Source organism: Limtongia smithiae, assembly GCF_038497785.1.
Source record: "Limtongia smithiae strain NRRL Y-17922 unplaced genomic scaffold V1518scaffold_12, whole genome shotgun sequence".
NCBI classification, from domain to species: Eukaryota; Fungi; Ascomycota; class Lipomycetes; order Lipomycetales; family Lipomycetaceae; genus Limtongia; species Limtongia smithiae.
This window is the reverse complement of record NW_027117633.1, coordinates 424419-451646: the sequence shown is the minus strand read 5'-3', so window position 1 is coordinate 451646 and position 27228 is coordinate 424419. Positions and strand designations below refer to the sequence as shown.

Below are 27228 nucleotides of genomic sequence, written 5' to 3'. Positions count from 1 at the left end.
TGAAAGGACAGTTCTAATGCACGTCTCCGGCACGTTTAACTTCTCGATTTCGTATATCTATGTACAATTCTTCATCTACGTTCATTATGTACAGTATACTATAACATCCACTCATGTAACACCGCCGGCATCTTCTTCTCCAGCACAATCGTTTGCGCACTCCAGAATCCGTTATCCCGCTTCTGCAACACCGGCACATTCTTCAGCAGCGCCATATAGCAATTCCGAAAAAATTGCGCCTTCAGCGAGCGCGCCGGTACGATTCCGCGCCTCGCCGCCTCCGCGCGACTGTAGCCAACGCGCGGCACATAGATATCGCGGAACACGAACTTCTTCTTGTCGTACACGCCACGCCGTAGCCGGAACGACGCCTCGTGCACAAAGCGCGGGGTTGCGGAGTATCCCAACCGCTGGTTCCCCACTGTGTCGGTATATCGTTCGCGCGCGAAGAAAGGACGGATGGTGTCGACCCATGCCTGCGGCACTGGCACCGGGACCTTCGATAGCAGTTTTTTGAAATGTCGTTTTTCGATATTATTCGAGCGGCGCACGGATAGCCGCACTTGCTTCGCAGTGCTAAGTAGTGGTGGTGGCGGGAATTGTGGGTATGGAGATAATTTCGCGTGCTCTAAAAGTGCCCGCAGAGGACCGCTGTATCGAGGGCGCACGAGCGGGAGTGGGGTGTGTGGCGGCGCCGAGATTCCAGGATTCAGAAAGCGCGGCGAAATGTCAAGGAGTACATGGCTCGCATAGGCAGCAAATGGCGAAGTGCTGCGGACTGCTAGTTTGTGCAAGTCGTAGAAGATGTCGGCCTCGCCGAGGATGATAGTGTGAAGTTCGCAGTCAGGGCTCTCGAAGTGCAGCGCGAGGAGGGCTGTAAATGTGGACTCGGAAAGTGGAGCGGTGTCTCGGATCAGCCACGGACACAGGTGTACAGGGACAGGGAACGCATCGATCTGCGTGTGCTGGACGAGGCGCTGTGAATGTTAGCGATTACACAAAAAGGAGATCATGGAACTCACGAGCAACTCCTGGTGCCGCAGCACACCCTTCTGCATCCACGCATGCTGCAGCAGTCCCACGCACGCTGTAAAGTCTCCCGCGTTCGCGCGTCGAAGCCGCCTCAACGCCCGTCTCGCGCGCCGAATGAGGTGTGCCTCGTGCTCGGGCGTCGTCTTCTTGCGATTACCGTCGAATGCCGCGCGCACGCGCTTGGCAATGTGTATCCGCGTCTGCGCATCAAAGAAGTACCTGGACTCGCTCAGTAGCAGACGGAAGAGGCGACGCGGTGTGGCTGAGGACATCGCGCGGATGGCATGGACGTGTGGGGGTTGCTAGATAGGGAAGGCGAACAACAGAGGTTGTTCTGGGGACGCAAGCACGCCAAGGATAACCCTAATGCGGAATCAAATCCGCGACACGGAACCCAACACAGTAAGAACACAACACCCTCACCCATTTCTTCTGCAAATTTTCCCATACCTCACTGTAAGGCGCTCACTACCGCCAACAGTCCCCTCACCGCCCCACCATAATGCCCGCACGTATCGAAGACCACACTTCGGTGCTAGACACCGTCGTAGTCGTCGATGGCGCGCCCATAGTCACTGAGAAGAAGGTCGATGCGCTCAAAAAGGTGATCAAGAAGCTATTCTCCACCGCCGGCCGTGTGCGTGATGACGAGTTCTTCATGCCCATGGGCGCCGACGGCAAGTCCAAGGGCTACCTTTTCATCGGCTTCGAGAGCCCCGAGCAAGCCGCCAATGCCGTGCGCGAACTCAATAACAAGCGCCTCGACAACCAGCACACCCTGCTCGTCAATAAGTTCACCGATATCGAGCGGTACGGCGACATCGACGAAGATGAAGACGAAGACGAAGAGGAATACCATGAACCGCCCGAAAAGCCATATGTTGAGGAGGAGTACCTGCGCTACTGGCTACAAGATCCCAGCGCTGTCGATCAGTTTGTGCAATTCAAGGGCGACACGGTCTCAGTGTTCTGGAACCGTCGCGGCGAGCACCCGGAGCAGATTGTCGCGCGCAACAAGTGGACGGAGCTGTATGTTGCTTGGTCACCGCTGGGAACCTATCTCACCTCGGTCCATCGTCAGGGTGTCCAGCTCTGGGGTGGTAAGGATTTTACGCGCAAGACACGTTTCTTGCATCCCGGCGTTCAGCACATCGACTTTTCGCCCTGCGAGAAGTACCTCGTTACCTGGTCCCCCGAACCGATCCGCATGATCCCAGCTGACTCCCCCATGGCCGCCGACTTCCCCTTCACCTCCGCTGACGAGGGCAAGCAGATTGTTATCTGGAACATCAAGACTGGACTCCCGATGCGCACCTTTTCCGCGATCACTCTCCCCGAGAGCGAGAACGGCGATCCCAGCGGACCTCGCGGTGGCATTGCGTGGCCTACGTTCAAGTGGTCCACCGATGGCAAGTACTTTGCGCGTGTGATCCCAGGTCAGCAGATTTATGTTTACGAGACTCCGTCGATGGGTCTCGTCGACAAGAAGTCGATCAAGATCGAGGGCGTCATGGATTTTGAATGGGCGCCAGGAACTATCAAGGGCACGGGAAAGAAGAAGGGCGAAGAGCACATCATCTCGTACTGGACACCCGAGATAAACAATCAGTCTGCACGTGTAACGCTGATGACGATCCCGTCGAAGGAGGTGATCCGCACCCGTAATCTGTTCAACGTCGCCACCTGCCGCATGCACTGGCAGTCGAACGCCGACTTTCTATGTGTGCAGGTCATCCGATACACGAAGACACGCAAATCGACCTTCACCAACCTCGAATTTTTCCGCATGAACGAGAAGAACATCCCTATCGAAGTCGTGGAGCTGAAGGACGAGACTGTGAACAACTTTGCGTGGGAGCCCACCGGTGATCGCTTTGCGATTATATCGGTCCTCGAGACTCCTGCCGCGTCGCAGACGCCTGCTGCGTCGCTACCTGGGCAGCGACCCCCAATTGGCGCTGCAGCTGCGGCCGCGGTAAAGCCGGCTGGTCTGCTTGGCACACCTACAGGTGGACGATCATTCCTTTCTTTCTATGGTCTCGAACACCCCAAAGGCGGTGTCAGCGGACAGTTTCGTCTCGTGAAGCGTGAGGAGCGTGCTTCTGCGAACGCATTATTCTGGTCGCCCAAAGGCCGCTTCGTTGTTGCCGCACTTGTGGGCAACGCGTCAAAAAACACGGGTAACCTCGAGTTTTGGGACGTTGATTTTGAGGGCGAGAAGAGCGACCCTCTTCCTAACGCGGAGGATGTTCCTGGCAATGTAACATCGATTGCAACCGGCCAACATTATCAGCTCACAGATGTCGCGTGGGATCCGACAGGCCGCTACGTTGCAACATCGGCGTCTGCGTGGGGTCGCGCGCTTGACACCGGGTTCCGGATATGGGATCTGCGCGGGCGGCCGGTACGGGAGGAGCAGGTGGAGCGGTTCAAGCAGTTCCTGTGGCGCCCACGGCCGCCAACGCTGCTGACGAAGGAGCAGCAGCGTGATGCGCGCAAGAACCTGCGGGAGTACAGTAAGATGTTTGAGCAGGAGGATCTCGCGGAGGAGAGCCAGGCGACGCGAGAGCTAATCCAGCTGCGACTCCGGCTGCTGGAGCAGTGGCGTGCATGGCGTAAGACGACGGAAGCGAAGTTGTTAGAGGAGCGCGAGGGTAGTGTGCCACTGTCACTGCAGACGAGCGACAAGCCGGACGAGATCATCGAGGAGATAGTGGAGGAGGTAATCTCAGAGAAGGAGGAGGAGATCAAGGACTAGATGTGCACTACATAAAGATGAATTTACGCGTTCCAATGAATCTGCTGAGGAGTATCGTCATTGTCATCATTTCCTCAGAGTTCTCAAACTGTGCAGTGCAAAGCTAATCCGGAGCTCACGAGAGTGCAGCTTTGCTGAGGTCATACTTTTGGCTCCAGGACTGTAGTTGCTAAGATATGTGATGGACTTACCTTCTCTATTATGTTGGTGTATGCTCTCCGTTTGACATAGCTTCATAGTCTGCGCCGTCAAGCAAGTGATTCATCTATTAAGTAGGTAGTCTGGTCCTAGGGGATATGTGTACTGCTGCACAGGCCGGAGAGCACTGCCGGCTAGACGCAGGATGAAGGACGCCGACGAAGATGTCGCGAACGTGCGCACAGCATCGACGGTTCAGGGGCGAAATGCGGTGCGGCTTGAAGGAGGAGCAGTTCGAACAGCAGCCTTTACGCCGCCACTGCGCAATTTACGAATGATACAGGTCTTCTACGATTCCGTGCTTCTATCAGTGATACATATATTCGTAGAACACCGCTCATTCACTATGGAGAGGCCCTATGAAAGCGGCTATCGGGGGTCAGTGCTGAGTACAAGCACCTTGCGATGATGCTTCCGTCATCAGCCACTGACCGACCAGTCAGTGAGGCTGGCTGCTCTCGCACAGCCCCCTCTTGCTCACCGACTTAACTTTCGCCCTCCCCTCTCACCACCTTCCACTTTCCATATCCTGCACACCTCAGCATGTCCGCAGAAAAGAGCACCCTTCCCGCGTCAGACTTAGAGGAGGCCGACATCGTCGACGCCGCCGAGGCCGAAAAGCCGTTCGCGCCGATGGTCGATACCTCACAGTACATGGCCCCGATGGCCGTCAAGGAGGACTACATGGCACCCATGACCGTGCCGGAAGAACACATGGCACCGATGGTGGACACCCGCGCGCCAGAAGTTAACCCCGAGTTCTCCCGTGTCGACTCGACCGAGCGCGAGTTCCTCATATCCCCGACCACCGGCACCGCGCGGCGGCGGGTTGGTATAAAAGGCACACCAACGCTCGAATCGGCGATGAGCGCAGTCGGCGCTGTTGGAGGCAAGAACGGACGTGGCGGTAGCCAAAGTCGTAATATTTGTGGTTTGAGCAGGCGCTGGTTTTGCAGTATACTCGTGGGACTGGTTGTTCTCGCAATTGCGCTTAGCGCGGGTATCGGTGTGGGCGTCAGTCGTGCGCATTCAAAGTCGAATTCAAGCAGTAATGCATACTCCACGACCACATCAATTTCACCGACTCCTATTTCCTCGCCGGCAGTCACTTCTTCTCCCGTCACCACTTCCTCCGTTGACACAGTTGCGTACGTCACCATTCAGTCCGGCGCTACGAACTATGCCAAGGCCACTACCACCATCACTGACATAGCCTCAGTAACAGCGCTGTGCGTGCCGACAGGCAACGTCCTCTTGGAGCCTAATTTCAACACTTCTGATCTCGTGGACTGGACGGCGCAGAATGCGACAACGGAATACGCTCCTGGTGAGTGGTTCATGTTTGAAAAGTTCAACTACACAAACGGCGACACTGGCGGTATTTTCCTCGAGGGGTTTGATGGCGCAGCAAACAAGTCGGACCAACCGCATGCTATTGTCTTTCAGAGCTTTGATCTCGTTAATGATACCATGTACACCATGCGCTTTTCGTTTCGGGTACAGCTGTATGCTAATTATGGCGATAATAATGTACGTTAACGCCTTGCTGTTTTATCTTGCAAAGTCTAATATCTACAGGGCCTTTATTCTCTCCATATCACTGCCAACGAGTTACTGACCAGTGGCACAGAGGAGTTCTGGGTGTATGACATAACGCAGGACACCGTGTCGAGCTCGGGATTTAACAACACTCTCGTCACAGTTGAGACTGCGTTTACGACCCCGAACTTTACATATACAAACGACAACGGACAGAATGCGCGGTTCCACTTTAACGGTGGGCTCACGGACCAGAATGTGTACTTGTTTTCAATAAGTTTAGTCGAGGGCCAGAAGCTGTCCTGCTTAGATCCTGACCCTGTGATTCCGCTTACTTACATCGACTCGTATTATGTGTTCTAGTTGAACGCTGGAGGGGTTGGTCTGTGTATAGTTTATGGGGTATGGTATCTACACTTGTATTCGGCATTCTTCTTGGTTAGCTGCAACTAATTAATAGATATACACACGTGTTGCACATAAAATTATAACTTACAAAAGGAATAATCGCGTGTGTTAGCCGCGAGAGCACTCAGGAGCGAGTGCGGCTGCGCGACGGTATATTCCGAGATTGGACCGAGCGCGTCACATGCCGAGGCTCAGAGCAAAGTGGGACTTCACAATGGAGAGGTGAGTCCGCGACAGCAAGGTCTGACTGCTAGAGCTGTTGCTGAAGATGATGCAGGACTTATAACAACAGTAAGGACCATGAGGAACGATCAGATTGTGATGATCGTGGCGTGTGTACTATGCGCAGCACACTGCAGACCGTGTGCGCTGGGACCATGCACGGCGACGACGTCAAGACGGCACGGCGCAGCTCCTTGTTCGTGTTGCATGGTAACTACGGATGGATCATGAATGATAGAACGAGTTTCGTTCGTAGTATACGAATGAAAGAAGACGAACAATGCATGCGCTGATGTGCTGGGGACGAGACTTACGGTTGAACGGCCGCGGCTCTCGCAAAACTGCCGTTTTGAACTTGGCCTCCAAGCGCGAAACGGCCCATGCTCACTTCGTTCAACAATTCTGACTTTTCTTCTCTAATATCCTCCTTTCCCGGCATTTTTCATCTGTTGCTGTGATTAATATCACAATGTCTGCGCAGAACGTGGCCTATGTGGCCAGAGATGAGCAGCAGATGGCGCCAATGGTCAATTCTACGCAGCAGTATCAGGCGCCGATGGTCGATACCCAAACTAACAAATATTCGTCCGCGCCTATGGTCTACGACCAGCCTCCATCGTTTGTCGATGAGAAAGAAGCTGTCGCCGCTGCGCCAGTCGCCCCCTTGCCAGTGCCGGTGCCGAGTGTGTCGTCTAGCTCACATAGGTACTGCGGTATGAGCAGGCTTGTGATTATTTGCATCATTGCGTTAATCATCGTGCTTGCCGTTGGGCTTGGTGCTGGTCTCGGAGTTGGCCTCAAGCATAACTCCAGTAAGAACTCTTCTGGAGCTGTGTCCTCCGCGACCGCGTCTATCGCAACCGCCACCACCGCCGTCACGACTGCTTTCTCAGCTACTACAGCGTCGTCGACCGTTGCAATCACCGCCGCCGCCGAGCCTGAGTTGACGCTCACTTCCACTGCAACATACATCGAAGCAGCAACCTCCACCGTCACCGAAGCTGCGGCCGTGACTAAGCTCTGCGTTCCTGATGGTAATCTCATCAAGGAACCTAATTTCAACACGGACAAGATTGCAGATTGGAGCAATCTGACCTTCAGCGCGGCGTCGAGTCCTATTGGGTACTTTGAGAAGTTCAATTACACTGATGGCACGACCGGCGGCGTGTACTTGAGTGGCTTCGATGTCACGGGGAATTCGTCAAACCAGGACCGCGCCCTGGTGTACCAGGATCTGCTATTGGAGTCGAACGCAACATATAGCTTGCGGTTTTCGTTCCGCACGCAACTGTACTCTGACTATGATCCTGACGGTGTACGTAACCACATCTGTGTCATGAGTCGCAGAGAACTAACATCGCGCAGGACCTCTACGCTCAGCACATCACCGTCAATGATCTTATTGAATCTAACAGCACTAACTTTGGTGAGGAGTTTTGGACATGGACGATAGATCAAGACGTCGTTGACACGGAGGGGTATAATGACACACTAGTCACCGTGTGGACCTCGTTCACAACTAATGTTCTGGATCAATACACCGACAACGGAAACAACTCACGCATCCATTTCAACGTAAGTCTTATTCCTGCTATCTATTTTTTGAGGGAATGCTAACTATGCACAGGCCGGATACAACAAGCAGAACATGTACCTATTTTCTGCGAGTTTGGTGAAGGGCCTAGAGGTATCGTGCTCGGATCCCGACCCGGAGATTTTGTTGAGCGACATATCGATGTTTTTTGCGATTGACAACACCATTTTGAATTAGGTTGGCGCGCTTAATGTGATGCATATTGTACGAAGGAGGTAATAGAGATGAAGGCGTGGCATCGTCGCTGGGGTAAAATTGACGCTCCTTCGCGAGATGAAGCGCGGTAGCACAGCCCAATCTCCGCGGCATAGTGTGCCCTGTAGTGACCCTGAAGCGTCTAGCGACGCCGCACTGCACGCCGATTGGCCCAAACTTGCCGCCAAGCGTTGCATAGCTTGATATAGGGGTCCGCGACCTAGCGCGGCCGTGGAATGAAATTCAGAACGCGTTATGAAGTACACGCGTTTGCAGAACAGCGCGTGCATCCAGAACACCACAACAACTGACAGCGCATCAATCGCATCCCTAGCTGAATTCTCTTCTCCATTCTCCCCCCATCTCCCCGTACTAACATGTCCGCTTAGTCGATGGAGTCCGTTGCCAACTGCACGACGCCCATGGTGCCAATGGTGGACGTCCGCCAGCAGAATATGCCCCATGGCCGACTCCGCTGCGCCAGAGGTCAACCCCATCATGGTGCTCATGGTCACCGAGCCACGGTACTCCCGCCTCGGTGACGGCATGCTGACCGAGAAAGGCGTCTCACGGCGCTACTGCGGCCTCGGCAGGGTTGTGTTGATCTGTCTGATTGTCGTGCTGATCGTCGCGCTCGGTGTTGGGCTTAGAGCAGGCCTTGGGGTGGGATTGAACCACACGACCGCGAAAGGGAGCGTCGCATTGACGCCGAGCAGCGGCGCTGTTTCGTCAACCGTGGAGCCATCGACTTCAGCCGCCGCGACTTCCTCTTCAGCTCCTACATCAATCGGCTCCCGCACGTCGTCTGGTTATTCCACCACCACCACCACCACCACCGCTACCACCCGTGCGGTCTCCACCACCGCGACGCAGGCCAATGCTGACGCCAGTTCCTACGCCTTCGCAACCGATACCAGCAGAACGATAATTAGTTCTAACGTTGCGACCACAGCTTCAGTTGCCACTGCCACCGACGGCTTGGAATACTACACAATCGACACCAACTACGCGTACTTCTACGCTACTGCCTCCACTACCATTACCGACGCTGCTACTATCACTCCGCTCTGCGTTCCTAATGGAAACGTGCTCAAGGAGCCTAACTTTGACTCCCACAAGCTCGAGGACTGGACCAAAGGAAATACTGTGGCAGCTGGGGACATTGAGACTGCCGAATTTGAAAGGTCCAATTACACCGACGGTACACCGGCGGTATTTTCCTCGGTGGTTATGATATGGTGGAAAATTCGACAGCGCAGTCGGTGCATATATGTATCAAGATCTCGCTCTGTCGTCGGACGTGGACTATCTTTTAAGATATTCCTTCCGTGTGAAGCTGTTTGCCGACTGGGATTCCAACGATGTGAGTGTCATAGAGTGACCGAGTGATTTCGATGTTCTAACTTCAGTAGAACCTTGTTTCATTCAACATCACTGCTAATAGTTACACACCGGTGTCAGTGACGATAACGATACCGAAGAATTCGTGAACGTGTTCTGATATCAAACATACTATCAAACCACCATGTCATTAACAGAGTTCAATGACACAGTAGTCACCATAAACACCTGGTTTACTACGCCATCCTGTACCGAGAAAGACGACGACGAGATGAACTGCCATATTTATTTCGAGGTAAGTTGCGCACTCCTTCCTGGTTGTGCGCTGGTACTGAATTCTGCAGGGCTCATATGTACAGCAAAATTTCTACTTCTACTCCGCAAGCTTGGTCAAGGGTGTCAAGTCGACGTGTCTCGACGAATATCCAGACATTCTGATTTTGGAAATCGACAATTTTTTATAACTTTTGGCTAGCTTAGTATTGTCATAGTTTGTTAGAGTAGTGTACATTTTTTGCATTGATGGCTGCGGTTCATGTAACGCGACTGCATTATCATGCTCTCCTGCCGTTACTGCAATTCTGTTGATGCACAGAACAGCGCAGAAGACAGCAGCGCACTGCAAATTTGATTTGTGAATTCCAATAGACGTGCGTACAGTGTCGATACAACAAAGGGAAGCGGTCTGCGCTTGTGTATGCAATCATTCTTAGATCATGTTACAATTCTCTTAAGGCCTATTGGTGCTTGAAAGGAGTTAACAGGTTGGGATTGTCTGAGCCCTCAAATGGCGGGAGATCTTGGCACGACAGATTAAGACCATGCTGAAGTTTCCCCGCCAGTTTCGGTTGTCGTGCCGTGATATTGCGGTAATTTTCGGTCAACCATTAACTTCTAAGCGTACGCGAGATTTCATGAAGAATTGAGACAACTCTGCCTTCTCTGATCCTGCGGTTTGCATTTCTGTCTGTGGTATTCTGTCTTGCGGCGTCGTCGTTGCAGTCGTCTTCGTCGCTCGCTGTGTCGGCCGTAGTTCGGCCTTCAGATAGGTCGTCTCCAATATCATTCGCAGTCGACAAGGTCCAGGGCACTTTAGCCGATGTTAATGGACATATGGTTCCGATGGTTATGTCCGCTGTCGCGCACGCTCCGGAAGTTGTACATACGCTCCCGAAGTCAATGATGAATATCCTTCCACTGTGCCCATAGTTTCCGAGCACCAATTCACGCTGGTAGAGGAGAAATCCTTCAACAGCGAAGGCGAAGAGGATAACGCCATTGGTGTATCGGTCTCAGAGTCTACCATGGCGTCTGTTGGCACTCGTGGATACTTTGGAATGACCAAATCGCTATTGGTCAAGATCGTGATCATTTCCTTAGTTGCCATTCTTGCCGTTCTCAGCGTGGCTGTTGTTATGCGACTTGGTGTTCAGGGCTGCTAAAGTCAAGGCCGTCGCTGACATCACCACCACCACCACATCAACTCCGTCGGCAAATTCTGCAGTCTGATGGTCAACCGACAGCTTCGGGACATTTAAGGACATTTAAGGCCTTTGAGACACATCTGTCACTTCTTTATGACCTGTACTGAGTAGGGCGGAAATAATACATACACATATGGCAATGTGAGTTTATTTCTAATTTAACTCAGTCGGTTGACGGAGTATAGCTTGTATATGTGCTCTGCAAAGCTTGTCGTCTGGCGTCGGGATTTCGCGCATTGTTGGACACATGTGTGAAACGAACACTTTCTGTTAACTTGCTTGGAGTACATGTATTCAGTTATTTCTAGAGTAATGCACCATATTTGATGTTGAGTCATCTGGCACACGCTACAGAAGATGATTCATAACTCAGTAACATACAGTGCCGTTGCATGAGCATGGGTTCATTCCAGAGTCACGTCGAGCGGAGCGAGCTAGCTAAACCGTCGACGTACACACGTCTGCACTGAGGATACAAAGAAATGCTCGTATGTACGTCATGTCTACAGTGTGGTAAATAACTTTTCTTGATTTCCAAATTGCGATGTCCGAGGAATCATATTCATCGCTGATGCCTCGATCTATAAGATATTTTGTTACAGCAACATTGTCTAGGAAGGACCTGTCTCATGTCACCCGCATACTATATGCCAAATTGTTCTCATTGTAACCTGTGCATATGTATAAAAATGACTGATAATACCCTCGTCTGTGGTTGTAAGTAGCTTGCTGCTGTCAGTTTCGCCCGCAATGTTTACCACAGATCTGCCGTTGCCATCAGTGATCACATTGAGAACTCGTTTGAGTCAGCACTATATGATGTTCTGATGGACGCAACACGTGCCCATGTTTTGATGCGAGTGCGCTTGCTTTGCTTCTTCAAAGCGCGAACAGAGGATTTTAAAGGGTGGAATGACTGTGCAAGATATGTACTAGTTTATCAACTGGCCTTGAGATTTCTTGCACCGAAGCGGATTCAGCGATTCCGCGGACGGGTATCAACATGTGTTATCAATCTAGTAGTTCCGAATAATGAGTTCGGTTGTGTACATGGTATCTCGCGTGGGCGAAATTAAAGCGCTAGCTAACGCGTAGCGAGATGAAAGATATACATGAATATTACGGATATTTTAGCGCACTGTTGGCACCGTGCGAGCATTCAACAAAAGCAGAAGAGGTACCTTAACAGAGACACGCTCTGATGCGATATTTGTTCCAATTTTGGGGGCTGGTATATGCGGGAGAACCGCGGCGCTGCCCCTGAGCGGCACGAGACCCTCTTCGAGACTGCGCGTACGCATACGGATCTTTGCGACCTTGAGACACTTTCTCTTCTTCACCACCCGATACACAATGGCCGCCACACACCAGGCCCCCATGGTCGACGCCGACCAGCACATGGCACCCATGGTCAATGCCGACGCAACCGCGCACGCGCCCGAAGTCAACACAAACTACATTGCGGACGAGAAGGTGCTGACCGAGAAAGGTCTTGTCGCCGCTGCTCCGCTTCCCGCGCCAACACACCCGAGTGGCAGCACTGGAGGCCGTCGCTATTGCGGCATGAGCAGGCTCGTTATCATTTGTCTTATTGCGTTCATCATCGCGCTCGCGGTCGGTCTCGGCGCTGGTCTCGGCGCGGGGTTGAAGCACAACAAGCCAAGCAGCTCCGATGCCTCCGCGACGGCCTCCGCGACGGCCTCCGCGACGGCCTCCGCGACGGCCTCCGCGACGGTCTCCGCGACGGTCTCTGCGGCGAGTGGCACGGTAGCCACCTCATCGACTTCGACGTCGACATCGACCTCGGCAACCGTCGCACCCGCCACCGTTACCGTCGTCAAGTCCGTCGTCGAGACCGTGACCGCTGCTCTCGCGACCACTGCTGCTGCTCTGGGCGCCAGCTCGACCGCGACCTATGCTTCGCTTGAGACCGGTGTCATCTACATCGCCGACGCAACCGTGACGGTTACGGCGTCTGGAACTGTAGCCGTAATGTGCTTACCGACCGGCAACGTACTCAAGGAGGCCAACTTCAACACGACGGACATCGTCGACTGGGATGTGGAGAGCGCGACTACCGATGATACTGGGGACGAAGAATTCAACTTTGAAAAGTTCAATTACACTGACGGTGAGACTGGCGGCGTGTATCTCGGTGGATATGTGGGAACTGCAGATAGCGCGAACCAGCCACATGCGATTATATATCAGACGCTGTATCTTGACAGTGACATGGACTACAGCTTGCGATTTTCTGCACGAGTTCAGCTGTACTCCAACTGGACCGCCAACGATGTATGTCTCCGCTTTCTGTACCGCATACGGCAAACTAACTGTGCCTAGGATCTCTATGCTATCCACGTTACGATCAATTATCTCACGGCTGAAGGCACGGAAGAGTTCTGGACGTTCACGATGGACCAGCAGGATATTTCGGACACTAGCATAAATGACACGGTAGTGACTTACGAGAGCGCATTCCTGACACCATCTTTCACGTACAACAATACCGATGGATACAATACGCGCCTGCATTTCAATGTACGTATTCATTTGCATATTTGCTATCCAATCACTGACACTTTCACAGGGCGGATTTACGCAGCAGAACATTTATCTGTTCTCTGCGAGTTTATCTTCTGGCGTTGATATGACTTGCACTGACCCAGATCCTGAGATCTCGCTGGACTCGATCGACAGTTACTATGCAATTTAGTTTGGAGTAAATTGTTGTAATATAGAGTCGCTAGATGTGTGCTGTATTTTCGTTTGGGCGTCAGCATCAGCTGTTCAGTATAATAGCACAAAGGTCAGCAGCAGAGAATGACATCATGTTTACAGCTATCTTGTGAACGATGACTGCGTGTGGAGTAGCCGATGGCGGTGGCGCGGTCACACTGTCCATTGAGACCGACTGACCGCTCACAGCCGCTCGAGCCACGGCTGAAGTAGATAGCGAACTTTGTCCCAGCTCCTCGAATACGGCGCTCGTCCCGGCCTTATGATTAGCTATCTGCGCCGCAGTATTGTCCTCGTTTACTCACGAGCCATTCAATTAAATCTACATCCTTTGACACTCCGCGTGAATTTGCGAAAACGCGCGCAAAGCGCAGAGTCATTGAGTGCGGCTGAGAATATCTCGTTTAAGCTCTCGCTTACGCCATTTAGAGACATTTGCCACGCCAACTTCCGCCGCAAGTCGGCCCAATTTGGGCGAGCAAGCGAGACAGCCCCTGAGCAGAACACTAATCCCGCTGCTGACTTTCCAACATACGTACAGACGTGGTTCTACTGCGACTGCGCCCCGAAGTGAAGCAGCATATCGCCATACCAAAATGGCATATATCTACGCGCTCCCCTCTTATATGCTCAATTGATTCCTGCTTATGATCACTAGCATGTCTGCGCCGATCAACTGCCCTCCAGAACTCAACCTGAATGTCAACTCCACCAACGACCTTGGACTCGCGCCGCCGGCGTATTCATCTTTATACAATGACGAGAAGGCCGCATATGCAGCTGCCACTGGTGCTGGCGCGCGACAGAGTCGTCGCTATTGTGGCATGACGCGTCTTGTATTTCTGATCGGCCTCTTTGGGCTGCTTGTCGCGCTTGCGATCGGACTCGCCTGCGGATTGGGCGTTGGGTTTGCGCATAGTCGCGGCGTGAGCACGGTTGCAGCTGCAGCGGCCGTGGCGACGGCTGGTGGGGATACAGGCGCATCGACGACGGTGTCGGGGTACCTCACATTGCGGACTGGTAGTCCTGTTGTTGAAGTCGCGACCAAGACCGTTTCAAACGCGACGACTGTTGGTGCTTCCTCGTTATGTGTTCCTTCCGGCAACGTTCTCAAGCAGCCGAACTTTGACACTGCTGCTATCGTCAACTGGACCTCGCAAAGCTCGACGACGTCCACCACCTATGACAAGGTGTTTGTGTTTGAAAAGTTTAATTACACGAATGGCGAAACTGGCGGAATGTATCTCGGCGGGTACAGAGGCGCTGCAAATGTATCAGGTCAGCCGCATGCAATTATCTATCAGTCTCTTAGTCTCGAGAGCGATACGGTGTACAGTCTACGGATGTCGTACCGGGTGCAGCTGTATGACGACTGGACTTCCAACAACGTATGTTCCACAACGCTACTCTGTGATCTCTACTAATTTTATCTAGAACTTGTATACCCTTCATATGACCGCCAACATGCTCACCATTACTGGCACACAGGAGTTCTGGACGTACACGATAAGTCAGAGCTACGTGAACTCCTACGGCTTTAACGACACGATGGTCACTCTTGATGTCACCTTCAACACGCCGGAATTCACATATGACAATTCCGACGGCAACAACGCGCGTTTCCATTTCAATGTACGTGTTTCGTATTTGTTAGAGTGATATATCATGCTAATATACGATAGGGTGGATTCACGGAGCAGAACGTGTACCTCTTCTCCGCGAGCTTGGCCAAGGGTACGGAAATGTCCTGCACCGAAGCGGACCCCGTCATCCCTCTGTCCGACATCGATATTTTTTACACCGTCTAACTCATCCGTCTTCATTCCCGAATATTTACAATGTATTCTGGTGCCGTTAGAGATGCATGATTTTAATACATCCCATATTTACGGCCCGCCGCCGATGAACAGGTTCAAAACCTCTCTTCCCCGCAGCTTTACACGGCCGTCGCCCAAGATCTCGAAAAACTCGTTCTCATTGACTGAATTCGACATGAGCTGCTGCAGCATGACATTTCCTTGCACGGGTACATTTCCGATGGATAGAACCTTCACGCCGGCGGAGGTTTGCGAAGCCGCAGGCGGCGCGGCATCGTCGTCGACGTCCTCATCAGGAAGCAGATTCATACCCGCAAGGCCTGAGAACATAACTCGGTGTCCGTCAAACGAGAATGCTTCAAGATCCGCGCCGCGTTGGATTAGTCGCGACGTGCTCTCCGCCGAGAAGAGGAGCTCGAGGGTATCTGCGTATACGGACGGCGTGACTTCTTGGTCATACAGCGGGTGCAACGCGAGAAGGGCGACAGAATACGCTGCGGGATGCACTGGGGGCAAATCAATAATCGGACGTCGCGTGGCGTTATTCGCACGCACGGTGGCGCTGAACAGCGCCGATCGTGACGCGAGCGGCGTGGTTCCGTGGCCGGGGAGATTCTTGGCGTGGATCGCTGGATCTGGGAAGGCAGACGCGGGGACAGCTATATAGTTGTACATGGCGTCGAGACTGTAGAATTCCCGCCAGGATGCGATGACGGAGTAGAATGCAGACGAGGTGGTGCCGCGGGTGTGTTGTCCAAAGTTTTCGCATGTCGAGGTGCGCACGACGTAGATTTCGTCGTCGTCTTGGTTGTCATCGCTGGCTGTTAGCTCCGGCTGTAGAGGAGTAGCAGAAGGTGAATTCCTCGCGAAGAGGTCGTGGATTGTTGTGTCATTGGTGGCGGACGGTGGCCGCGGGATCAGCTTTGTCCTTGGACCGTTGCCGGTTCGGTTGAGGAGTGCCGTGTCTATGCGCAGCGGGTGCCCTTCTGTCGAAAACACAAAATTCGAGTCCTCATTATTCAGCGGATTGTCTACGTCAAAGAGTAGATACAGGTACTTGACCGTCTCGCTGATAAAGAAAGTCTCCATGCGGTCGTCCAGCTTGCTGCAACGGAGGTCATCAATCGACGCGTAACCGCAGCGCGCACGTGCACGTGCTTGTAGATCGCTCAAAATCTGCGCGCCTACATGCAGATAAAACGGGTCAAGAGTCGCGCGGTAGAGGAGGTAATTCGACTCAACAAACTCAGGCCGCAGACCATACCACCCCACGTCGACGCTTCCGTAATGATAATTCCACCGTTCCGGAATACCGCCCCATGACATCCACAGCTTGTAATATACGAGATGATGCCTGATCGCCGCATTAAGATCCCCCGCTAAGACCTGCAATCCTGGGAAAAAAGCGGCAAGCGCGTCGATGTACGGTCCCATCGGCTCGCCGCTGACGACATGCACGTTCTGGTATATCCAGCCGCTGAGCACGTGCTGCTTGATTGCGGTGTACGCGCTGGCGAAGACAACGAGGAACGCATTGTCGTCGAGTAGGATCGAGGCTTTGAGCGCGTACTCGTAGAACGAGTCCACGCTTGCGCCGATGCCGGTCTGACCGGTGAGCCAGAGGCCGGATAACGCATCGATGCTCGAGCCGACAAGATTGAGCGCCGTGCGGCGGTCCCACACTGCGAAAAATGCGCGACGTGCAGCGGCTTCGTACTTGTCGTTGCCCGTGAGTCGGGTGAGCGTCGCAAATTCGAGCACGAGACTACCAGCTCCGGCAGAACACGTCTCGGAGCAGGTTTCGTTAACGTCTGGGCCATCGCGGAGGTTGACATGCGCGCGCGGGATGCCAGTGGGCGTGTCGAATGCGAGAAGTAAGCGATCTGCGAGGTCGACGGATAGCGTGAGTAACGAGCCGGAGTAGTTGTCGATGCGGTGACCGAGGTCTATCGAGGACGCGTATATATGTCCGGACAACAAACCTCCAAGAACGCGGATAGTGGTTTCGAAAACCTGCACGCGCGAGGGCAGGTCAAATTGTACGAAGCGTTCGATTTTGTGTACTGCTGACTCAAAGCCGGCTTGGTCGCCCATGATCTAGGGTGTGAGCGGAAGTAATGGGGGTATGAACACAAGGGGACTTACAACGAGGGTGTCGAGGCCATCGATCAAGGTGAGCGAAAAGTCGCCGAGGACGTCGTTGGCGCTGTTGAATGGGTTCGCATGATCGCGTGCGCGGCCGGAGCAGGAGAGCGGCGTGACCTCTGGCATGGTCAGCAGCAAAAAACAAGTACGCACGGGTGTAAGGGTGCCCACCATCATCAGGAAATCCGTAGCGCATGTAGCTATTCCATCCGTGATAGAACGCCTCGCGCGTCTCCTCCCTGCGACATTAGTACAGGTGGTAACAGACGTTAATGAAATGGGCCGCGTACCGCAAGGCGTGGAGTTGGGTACGTGGAAAGGCGAGCGTGCAGCGCACTGCGATGGCGAAGATGAGGAGTGCGATGTCGAGCAGGGCACGGCCGGCGGAGCAAGGGGGCATGATGCCGGGCGTGCCTGAAGCTATGGTGGCGAAGTGGTGAAGCTGGCGGTGGTTGGGCAAGGGTGCACAGCCCAGTCCGAGGGCATTCCTCTGTACGCAACTTTTGACTTCGCAGATTGGCGCACTATTTCCAGCGCAACCTGCCGGGTGAGCAGCAAACTAGCGTGGAGTGCGGGTAGCCACATCGACCGCAGTATGAGCGTATTTACCGAGTCAAGTTCGGACCGGACAGCGCTCTGGCATAGGGGCAAGTCGACCCTGGCTGGTTGTCCTTCGGCCGTTGTCGAGCTTCCGCGAAGTGCAGTTAAGAACAATCCGCCGCAAACATCGCGACACGTCGCTTTTGCTCCTGCTTCTGGACGTTCTTTCCTTACTCCTCCTCTTTTCCCTGTCTGCGCACTACGCTGTCTATTCACAGCTCCCACAGCCATGATCGAGATCCCCCCGGCCTGTGGTCAACGCCGCCGGCGGTCCCTTATTCCTCCTCGTTCCCCCCTCCCCACGCGCCCGATGTGAACCACTCCTACATTTCAACCACACCAATGGCCGTTGATCCCGGCTTCGTATCTGCAGAGAAGGAGAAGTCCACCGCCACTGTTGCCTTTGCTACCGCGCCTGCGCCTCTGCCGGCACAAGCGCATCTGACCATGTCTGGTCCGCAGAGCTACTGCGGTGTGAGCAGACTCGTTATCATTGTCTCCTTGCACTCATCATCGCGCTCGCAGTTGGTCTCGGTGCGGATATTGATGCCGTTCTCAAAGCGTAATTCCAACAAGATCGCGAAATGTCGTTGCGATCGCGTCGTTAAATGTCGCGCGTCTTCCCTCGTCGCATTTTCAACGTCTGTATCTTCCATCCGTGCCACGTTGACAGTCGCCTCCTCCACTACCTTCTCCAACATCATTTTTGCAAAGGCCGTGTTTACTACTCCCGACATTGTCGCTACCTCTGCCGTCGCTGCCAACTCCTCGGACATTGCAAAATCTACCGTTTACCACTACGTCCAACCAGCCACCGCATAAGTCGCTGGCACCGTCACTATCTCCGACCCTGCATCCATTTCCGAGCTTGCATTCCAATCAAAAATGTCCTTGAGAAGGCCAACTTTGACACGTCCGACATTGTGGACTGGATCGCGCAATCTATAACTGGCAGTACCACTGTACAGCAGATCTTTATGTTTGAAAATGTCAACTACACCAATGGTACCACTGGCGGCAAGGATCTTGGCGGCTACAATGACGCTTCCAATAGCACAACGCAGCCTCGTGCTATCTTTTTTCAGAATCTCAATCTTACTGCAGACGCGTACTATGGCATCTGATTCTCTGTCCTTGTTCAGTCTATCCTGATTAGAACACCACCGCTGTATGTACTCGTGTTCTTCTTTCTGATCCCTCTGGCCAACGTAGTTCTCCAGGACCTCTAATCTCTTCCGTATCACCTACAACTACTTCACTAATGGCGGCACTGTGGAGTGGTGGACATTCGAGATAGCTCATCAGTCCATTAATGATAACAACTGGACAACGCTGTTGTCGCTATGGAGACTTTCTTCGACACACCAGAATACTTTTACTGTGACTCGGATGGCAACAACCGCATCCACTTCAACGTAAGCTGCTCCTTGTCCCCGTGTAATCTCTCCAAGTACTCACCTCCACGCAGGGCGACTTTACTCAGCAAAACATCTAGCTGTTCTCTGCAAGCATATTATCTAATCTCACAAATGATTTGTGTGCTTACCCTGATCCGGATATTCCTCTCTCTGATATGACAGTTACTATACAGTCTAATATTAGTATTTTTTTGGATCATATTATCGTGTTCTTTCTTATCACACTCCATACCATATTGGAGCTAAAAGTGATCATTCCTGTAGCTAGTCTAGTATTTCTAGCAAGATCTGTCTGACTTTGGGATCGTGCATTACGATAACCTCATCAGATAGCAGCACAATGTCTGTACAACTATTGATAGCAGCAAAGTTTTCAAAACGGGAATTCTAGCCCGTCCAGCTGGACTTCTGACTCTGGCTCATCTGAAACAGCATTGTCATGGCTGTATCTCTTACCACGAATGTACTGACATCTGCTGGCCCACTGCGTTCCGTCTGCAGCAGAAGAATCAGATGCTGCCAAAGCAGTGAGTGGACAGAAGTTCAAAATTTACTCCTCCTCAATAGAGATACTCATGGAGTGGTTCCATGCTCCAATGCTCTCAAGATGATATTAACACTGAGTAATTGATTATGGCAATGATTCAACGACGTCCTGGCAACAGATTTCCTATCATCACTACATCTGAGGCAGAAAAATAATTTACTTTATGCTCCACGTCATTGGTCATCGTCCAGACTGGCTAATACAGAACCGTGACTGGGCGAATCATCCGGACACCATGCTTAAATGGCGTTTGCCCGATAATGGCAGTAGCGAACATTGCATACATCAACATCATGTGCTAGGCCATAATAAAGCCAGACAAGAAGCTGATGGCCTATGCAATTAGCTTGTAGAACTGTGGTATAAGAATCGCATGGCGGACTTCATCACGGTTAATGAATGTGAGGAGGAGCGTCTTGGATCAAATTGATCGGATGGCAGTAGCTGCATTCAAGGAGACGGTCCCTGACATTTGCATTTTTGTGGTTTTGACAATGAAGATAATGGTGAACTTCATACATCAAGTAGTCCATATCGCAATAGACTCCTTCGATATAGTCACAAGCATGTGTTCTCTGTTGAAATTCTGGCTGCTATCCCTCTGGCAATTTATGATGTAAGGAAAAGTCGCAACCGTATTAACGATTGCTGACTGCCAAGTAACTGGAGATCGCATCGCTCGTGCTTCGAGATCTGGGTGAGTGAAGTCAGTGCCGGCATTGAAGACCCTGCAATAATCAAAGGAGACATCCGGACAAAATATAGAGCAAGGAACAGAGCAGCATAGAGAAACTGAATGAAACAGACAAAGCGCGAATTTATGAGAACAAGCAAACAGCACAGACAGACAGCATAGAATTCAGACCATACAAGAAGACGCACAGAACACAGAGCAGGAGAACAAAATAAAACGGAAGCAACAGAATGAGGTCAAGACAGCGATAAATAACAGAATGAATAGACAAGAGGGAAACAACATGATATATCATAAACAATAGTTCCGCTCTTTCCTATACTTCGTGGTAGTTTGTAAGCACATTTGACATGATGCCAATATCCATGCCACGCCTAGTCAACTACGTCGCGTCTTCTCATCGACTCCGTCGTTCATTCATGTCAAATGTAAATGTCGCCCTGGATATAAAAATTGAAGCAATAAACTCACTCACGGACTATTCCATAATAGCAGACACGTCAACATACACCAGTGAATAGATAGCCGATTTTGAACTGTCATTCTGTCTCTCTCAGTCGTACTGGAATTCTATCCGAGAATATGCGTCAAATATGTCGTGCGATCAATAATGGACCGCACTTGAGGTGATCCAACAGTGATTTACGGACGTACTCTATTAGTGTTGTGATTAACACAAAGAATATGTACACATATGATACCGTAAATGGAGACGTCAGCGCATCTGGTGGTCTACTGATATCTTGCATTACAATGACAATATAGATAGAAGAAATATGGATCGATGAAAAGAAAGCAAAAAGATGCAGGAAAATTGCGAATGCAAGCATAGTGGGAGGGAAGGAGAGGAAGGAAGTAAACGTGCAGAGGCGGCAAGGAGACGCGGCAGAGACAACCAAGCACTGTGACAGCGGAACCCTAATATTAGGGCTCGCACAAGAGTTTGGTGTTCCTCTCAGAAGTGGTTATCGTACGCTTAACCTCCTCTTTTATAGGGAAACTCAAATTATTTTGCGCTGTATCTCTGTTGAAGATGTTCCAGAGCTTACAACAGAAAATCAGAGATCAAAGAATTCATTTAATCACACCGTAGCAGTCGTCGTGTGTGCAATGTACGACGCGCCTGCAGACTTGCAACTGTCGCTCTCTTCCGCGCTCCCGCCAGACATATCAGTGTTTTTGCAAATATGTATGAGTAACTTTTTTGTCCTTTTCAGTCTTCGTCCCTCACCTGCTTGCTCTCGGAACCGCCCCACTATTCGGCGGATACATGCTTGTGTCCCAGTCTAACAGCACATTTTTTCAAACAAGCCCACGTCACTTCATCACTGACCATCACAGCATTTATGGAAACTCATTCTACATTTCTCCACATTCCCTTCGTCGCAGATAACATTGTCATCTTTCACATTGGCTAGACACTGGACAGGTAAAACTGTGCACTCCATACCACTGGCGACCACACACAGACAATATGATAACACGCACAGGAAAATTGGATTGATCATCATTGGTCAAATTCGTAACATAGCTCTACTCCTGGGTTTTTGACTTAGTTCCCCAACAATGGTATTTACTAGCTAGATCTGGAAACAAAATCAAGATAATTTAATCAACTCGTTCGTTGGCCTTCGGTACACTCAGTGCTAGTATGTTGGACTCGATGGCATGTGATGCCATAGAGCTGTAATGTCCGATCTCTGCCAATGAAGAGAGAGGAACTGGCAGCATTGTAAGGAAGACATTGACGAAGATCAGGTAGCATTTGACATTATGTCCATCTCGCGAATGGAAAGAAATTGGAAATCATGAACAATGTGGCTTATGAAGTAAATCAAGCTTGGGATTTATATATGGATTCAAGGGAATTATAGAATGCCGGAAATTTTTTATAGATAGCAAATATTTTGTATAACAGAATCATTAAGTTACTTACACTCTTATGACAAGTTATCTTTGTTGAAATTCGAAGTTGGAGCATGCAGGCGCAAGCATGGCTGAATTGTATGCGCGCAGTGAGCGCAGCAAACAGCCAGATATTTAAGAGCGCATATATCAAGATTATAGCCAGTTTGTTACATAACGTCTACCGTACAAGATCAAACACGACACTTTGAGGTAATGCATCATAAGGCACTGCCATATCGAGTGTGAAATCCCACACATCACTATCAGGTGCCAGACAATGTACCAACTCACTAGCTCTGTCTGCAATGACGTCTCCCCTCTCTGCAAGCAACTCGTGTTCCGGCTGAGACGCGTTATCTTCCAGCCCGAGGATAATATGCGCACTGCGCGTGGCCGCGGGCCAAATGCCGCCCATAGTGCGCAAGCCTTCGACACACTGTGCTAGCGCGGCGGGTGGAAACAACAGTGGATTCGTCATGCGGCAATGTGCGTGCGCGATAGCGGCAGTAAAAATATAATAATTCAGAAACGGGGATTTGAAGCATATATCGTGACCGCCACTGCCCGGTTTGTGGGATGCATGTGAGCAGAGAACGCGAACGAGGTTCGAGATTGCCAAGGCGGAGGAGGAGGTAGCGAGATGCGCCGGAGTCGTGCGGGAAAATGCGAGCTTTGTGGATTGTTCATCGAGGGCAGGCCGGTGGAGTAGGATGCGGCAGTTCCAGAACTGCGCGTGCAAGGCAACTAGATATGCCGGTGGCGAGGATGGTACTTTTGACTGCCTCAAGGTGGAGACCATCGGGTCAAGCTTGAGCGCAGGGGGAAGTTGGGATTCCCAGTCCGCGAGATAACAGTCGATTTCGGCGAGCACTCTGGTGATATCCGGAGCCGGTTTGAGCGCGAATAAGGAAGAGTAGATTTTGCTTTGAATCGCCGACAGCTTTATCATCTGCACGAAGCACAGCAGTGCAAGACCGTCGTCTTCGTCGTCGAGATCAACAAGCGGGACTACTGTGTCGAAGTCCGCGTCGACGATACCATTCGGTCGACCGTGCCACGCGGAAGTGTACTTGTCCGCGACGTACACGCCATACCAGAGCAATCGTCGCACTTGGATTTCTGTCGGCGACATAACGCACCACCCGCCGCGGGACGCGAAGCCAGAAGCCGATTCCACACGCTCGCGCGTCGGCCACACGGTTGGATCGCGATGAAGTCCAAGATCCTGCGCCATGCGGATCGCGCTGCCAATATACATCCAGCTCACGGATCCGCCGACGCCTAACTCGCGGAATCCCATGAGTAGCAACGCCATGCAACAGGAAAGTGTTGGCTGTTTGTGCTGCGCTATCAATGACTCCGCACGCACGGCGTACATGTCCCCGGAGTCGCTGTAGTCTCCAGGCTCACCGTCTACATGGCTGTCTGTCACATCGACAGTGTCGCGGATGAAACGTGCGGCGAGAGCGAACATCGCAAGGAGGAGGACTTGTGGGATGCGGCGCTGCAGTTGGTCGAGTGCGGATTTGTCAGTGCCGAGAGCGGCGCGGTCGTTGGCGAGTTGCGTAAGAAAGAACTTCTTGTGAATGATTGGGAAGCATGGATGTACGTGTATCCAGTAGGCACTAGGCAGTTAGTAATGGGTGGGTTAGGCGAACAAGGAGGCATACTTGAGAAGCTCATCCTGCACGGCCTCGGTTGGTAGCACGCGTCCAAACTCGGTATCTGCTGTTTGAACGATCTCGTCCTCGGTGCGTACAATCATACGCGTACTCTGCGGCCAAAACCCAGGGTTGGGTATGTACCAAAACGGCGAGGAAAAAATGCGCGAGGATGTGACGAGATACAGTCCGGACGTCGAACCGTGGTAGCGCATGGTCAAGTTCTCGTCGATAGAGAGACGCCCAAAGATCGCCGCCATTGAAGACATTGTGGAAGTTTCGGAGGCATCAGTGTTGGACGATGTTTGAGCGATGGCGTGGGAGGTGTTGTCGCCGACGTCGGAGACTTCGCTGGTCGCGCTGCTTGTACTCGCGGAATCGTCGAGCGATGCACGCCGTTTCAAGCTGCGTGGGTGTCCATCATCTGTCGTAACACTCGTCTTCTCCGCGACGACACGTGCAGCGACAGTGTTGTTGTCGCTATTCCCATTGTCGCTGACGCAGCTGGAGCCGACGACCAGCGCGTGCTCGAGGCGCGCCAGGCGATCCTCTAAGGAGGAGACGTATCCCTTGCGAGGGCCGCGCTTGCGCACTTCGCGGGTGAACGTGCACGGAAGATGGAGGAAGTTACAGTTCTCGCAGACTTGCGAGCCAGATCGGAGAAGGCACTTTGACTTTGAGCGAGAGCCTAGCTCATGTTAGCACTACAGACGGAGAAGTGTGATGAACACATACAGGCATCGCAGGCGCGACCGACGCGTTCTGCCGGGGCCCGTGGAGTTGCGTTTTGCGTCATTATGCTGGCGGATCAGTCTCTTGCTGGAGAGAGCGAAGAAGAAAAAGCGTAGAGGACCAAAGTGGGGGTATTTGAATCCCTAGTGGGGTTGCTCAGGGGCTGCTTCCCCGCATACGTCATCCGTGCGGCTCGGAAGGCAGGGCCAACCATTTCCCCGCGCCCCGCATTCCCTATTTCCCTGTTCCACTCCCCTCCATTCACCGCCTTGGTGTATATCTATTAGTCGCCATGCCCTCATATACCACCACCATTAGCAATGGCATCCTCTGCGCCGCTCCCAGTCCTAACCGACACCTTCCACTCCGGCATCCCCGCGCGCCTGCTCGATAGCGCTGCAAGGGTGCGCGCGCGCCTGTACTCCCACCGTACGCTCCCTCCAACGCATGCACGTACTGAGGTCGAGCTTCCCGTGCTTCCTCCCGAAATAACCCGCAAGGATTTCGAAGATGCGATCGTCGCGCTGCGGGACACCGTCGGCGGTGAGAATGTCGTCATCAACGATCAGCCGCTGGCTGATGGATGGTACATTGAGCATCCGTATGTTGACCTTGTATTCATGTACAGCCCCAATGCTAATGTGCACAGAAACACGCACGACGCATACCACATATTTGAGGCTGGCGACTCCGTCTCCTCCGCGGTGGTCTACCCCGGTAGCACAGACGAGGTCGTCGCAGTGGTCAAATGGGCCAACAAGTACGAGATCCCGATCTATCCCATATCCATGGGCCGCAATCTCGGCTACGGCGGTGCTGCCCCGCGCGTGCGCGGCAGCGTAGTTGTCGACCTCGGCAAGCGCATGAACACAGTGCTTAAGATCGACGGCGCGAACTGCTCGTGCCTAGTCGAGCCGGGTGTGAGCTACTACAAACTCTACGAAGAGGTCCAGAAGACCGGATTGCCGCTGTGGATTGATCCCCCGGATTTGGGTGGTGGCTCGGTACTCGGCAACGCAGTCGATCGCGGCGTCGGGTACACACTATATGGTGACCACTTTGGCAACCATTGCGGCATGGAAGTCGTGCTTCCCACCGGCGACATCGTCCGCACTGGCATGGGCGCACTGCCTGGCCCCGACGGCAACGATAATCCGACCTGGCAGTCCTTCCAGTACGGCTATGGCCCGTATGCAGACGGCATCTTCACGCAGTCCAACTTTGGCATTGTTACGAAGATGGGCTTCTGGCTCATGCCTGCGACCGAGCACCTCACATTCATGCTTACCTTTCCGCGTGAGGACGACTATGAAGGCATCATTGACGTACTCCGGGAGCTCATGGTTCGCAGGGTTCTTGGCAATGTACCCCAGCTCCGTCACGTCATCCAGGAACTCGCCGTGACCGGCCTTCCCCGTACTGCGTTCTACTCCAGCGGCAAAGGCATAATGCCACGTGAGGTCATCCGCGAGCATGCGAAGAAGTTGCCGTGTGGCGACTGCTCGTGGGTTTTCTACGGCACCGTGTATGCGGAAAACAAGGACGCCGTCACGAAAGCCTTCGAAAACGTACGCGATGCGTTCGCGACCCGCATCACTGGCGTGCGCGCACTTCTCCCCTCCGACGTGCCCGAGGACCATTATCTGCACGCGCGCGTACGCGTGTGCAGCGGCACTCCCGATATCCGCGAGCTCGACTGGCTTAACTGGGTCCCCAACGCGGGCCACCTCTTCTTTGCGCCTATCTGCCCCACGCAGCCTAAAGACGCGCGCACGCTCTACACCATCGTCGAGCGCGCCCACGTAAAGTACGGGTTCGACCTGTTCCCGACGTACTGCGTCGCGACGCGCGAGATGCACTTGATCGTCAACATCGTGTATGACCGCGCTGACCCTGACGCCAAAAAAAGGGCTCTCGCGTGTATGCGAGAGATGATTGCCGACAGCGCGGCGGCAGGCTACGGTGAGTACCGCACGCATCTTATGCTCGCGGACCAGGTTGTGCGCACGTACGGCTGGAACAACAATGCGCAGCTACGTTTCCACGAGGCGCTCAAGGACGCGTTGGATCCGGTGGGGATTCTCGCGCCAGGAAGAGCGGGAATTTGGCCGAAGAGATACCGTGGCAGGGGGTGGGAGCTGCTGCCAGGGGATGAGCGCACGACGTCGAGTCCCGCAAAGTAGTGACTTCTGATAT

At 52.7% G+C, this 27228-nt stretch overlaps 11 protein-coding genes across 11 annotated transcripts; 8 read left to right on the top strand and 3 right to left on the bottom strand.

Moving 5' to 3' along the window:
• Positions 1-25: 25 nt before the first annotated feature.
• Positions 26-1339, bottom strand: V1518DRAFT_422019 (uncharacterized protein). Its single transcript, XM_066905355.1, has 2 exons — positions 1023-1339; positions 26-977 (listed from the first exon to the last, which is right to left on the bottom strand). Exons 1-2 carry the CDS (start codon positions 1302-1304, stop codon positions 99-101), a joined length of 1161 nt encoding a protein of 386 aa, XP_066757753.1. The 5' UTR covers positions 1305-1339; the 3' UTR covers positions 26-98.
• A 171-nt stretch (positions 1340-1510) lies between these two features.
• On the top strand, positions 1511-4272 carry V1518DRAFT_422015 (uncharacterized protein). The gene has a single exon (XM_066905354.1). It carries the CDS (start codon positions 1535-1537, stop codon positions 3788-3790), a length of 2256 nt encoding a protein of 751 aa, XP_066757752.1. The 5' UTR covers positions 1511-1534; the 3' UTR covers positions 3791-4272.
• On the top strand, positions 4254-6087 carry V1518DRAFT_108425 (uncharacterized protein). The gene is made up of 3 exons (XM_066900670.1): positions 4254-5518; positions 5567-5929; positions 5988-6087. Exons 1-2 carry the CDS (start codon positions 4532-4534, stop codon positions 5888-5890), a joined length of 1311 nt encoding a protein of 436 aa, XP_066757751.1. The 5' UTR covers positions 4254-4531; the 3' UTR covers positions 5891-5929; positions 5988-6087.
• A 48-nt stretch (positions 6088-6135) lies between these two features.
• On the top strand, positions 6136-8074 carry V1518DRAFT_422011 (uncharacterized protein; the record flags this gene model as incomplete). Its single annotated transcript, XM_066905353.1, has 3 exons — positions 6136-7472; positions 7523-7732; positions 7785-8074. Coding segments are annotated over exons 1-3 (1195 nt in total), but the record flags the coding sequence as incomplete, so codon positions are not given.
• Positions 8075-8408: 334 nt separating this feature from the next.
• Positions 8409-9436, top strand: V1518DRAFT_429338 (uncharacterized protein; the record flags this gene model as incomplete). Its single annotated transcript, XM_066906129.1, has 3 exons — positions 8409-9147; positions 9206-9309; positions 9359-9436. 3 exons carry the CDS (start codon positions 8409-8411, stop codon positions 9434-9436), a joined length of 921 nt encoding a protein of 306 aa, XP_066757749.1.
• A 35-nt stretch (positions 9437-9471) lies between these two features.
• V1518DRAFT_429337 (uncharacterized protein) lies at positions 9472-9751 on the top strand (the record flags this gene model as incomplete). Its single annotated transcript, XM_066906128.1, has 2 exons — positions 9472-9582; positions 9632-9751. 2 exons carry the CDS (start codon positions 9472-9474, stop codon positions 9749-9751), a joined length of 231 nt encoding a protein of 76 aa, XP_066757748.1.
• A 2265-nt stretch (positions 9752-12016) lies between these two features.
• On the top strand, positions 12017-13838 carry V1518DRAFT_422004 (uncharacterized protein). Its single transcript, XM_066905352.1, has 3 exons — positions 12017-13066; positions 13115-13312; positions 13362-13838. The coding sequence occupies exons 1-3, from the start codon at positions 12125-12127 to the stop codon at positions 13485-13487; spliced, it is 1266 nt and encodes a 421-aa protein (XP_066757747.1). The 5' UTR covers positions 12017-12124; the 3' UTR covers positions 13488-13838.
• Positions 13839-14169: 331 nt separating this feature from the next.
• V1518DRAFT_407316 (uncharacterized protein) lies at positions 14170-15169 on the top strand (the record flags this gene model as incomplete). Its single annotated transcript, XM_066901988.1, has 2 exons — positions 14170-14898; positions 14945-15169. The coding sequence occupies 2 exons, from the start codon at positions 14170-14172 to the stop codon at positions 15167-15169; spliced, it is 954 nt and encodes a 317-aa protein (XP_066757746.1).
• V1518DRAFT_422000 (glycoside hydrolase) lies at positions 15149-17961 on the bottom strand. The gene is made up of 4 exons (XM_066905351.1): positions 17763-17961; positions 17644-17711; positions 17473-17591; positions 15149-17424 (listed from the first exon to the last, which is right to left on the bottom strand). Exons 1-4 carry the CDS (start codon positions 17870-17872, stop codon positions 15397-15399), a joined length of 2325 nt encoding a protein of 774 aa, XP_066757745.1. The 5' UTR covers positions 17873-17961; the 3' UTR covers positions 15149-15396.
• A 4723-nt stretch (positions 17962-22684) lies between these two features.
• V1518DRAFT_108334 (putative nitrogen assimilation transcription factor nit-4) lies at positions 22685-25154 on the bottom strand. The gene is made up of 3 exons (XM_066900669.1): positions 25036-25154; positions 24310-24988; positions 22685-24264 (listed from the first exon to the last, which is right to left on the bottom strand). The coding sequence occupies exons 1-3, from the start codon at positions 25094-25096 to the stop codon at positions 22818-22820; spliced, it is 2187 nt and encodes a 728-aa protein (XP_066757744.1). The 5' UTR covers positions 25097-25154; the 3' UTR covers positions 22685-22817.
• Positions 25155-25352: 198 nt separating this feature from the next.
• On the top strand, positions 25353-27215 carry V1518DRAFT_435193 (uncharacterized protein; the record flags this gene model as incomplete). Its single annotated transcript, XM_066906262.1, has 2 exons — positions 25353-25633; positions 25682-27215. The coding sequence occupies 2 exons, from the start codon at positions 25353-25355 to the stop codon at positions 27213-27215; spliced, it is 1815 nt and encodes a 604-aa protein (XP_066757743.1).
• Between the last annotated feature and the right edge of the window lie 13 nt (positions 27216-27228).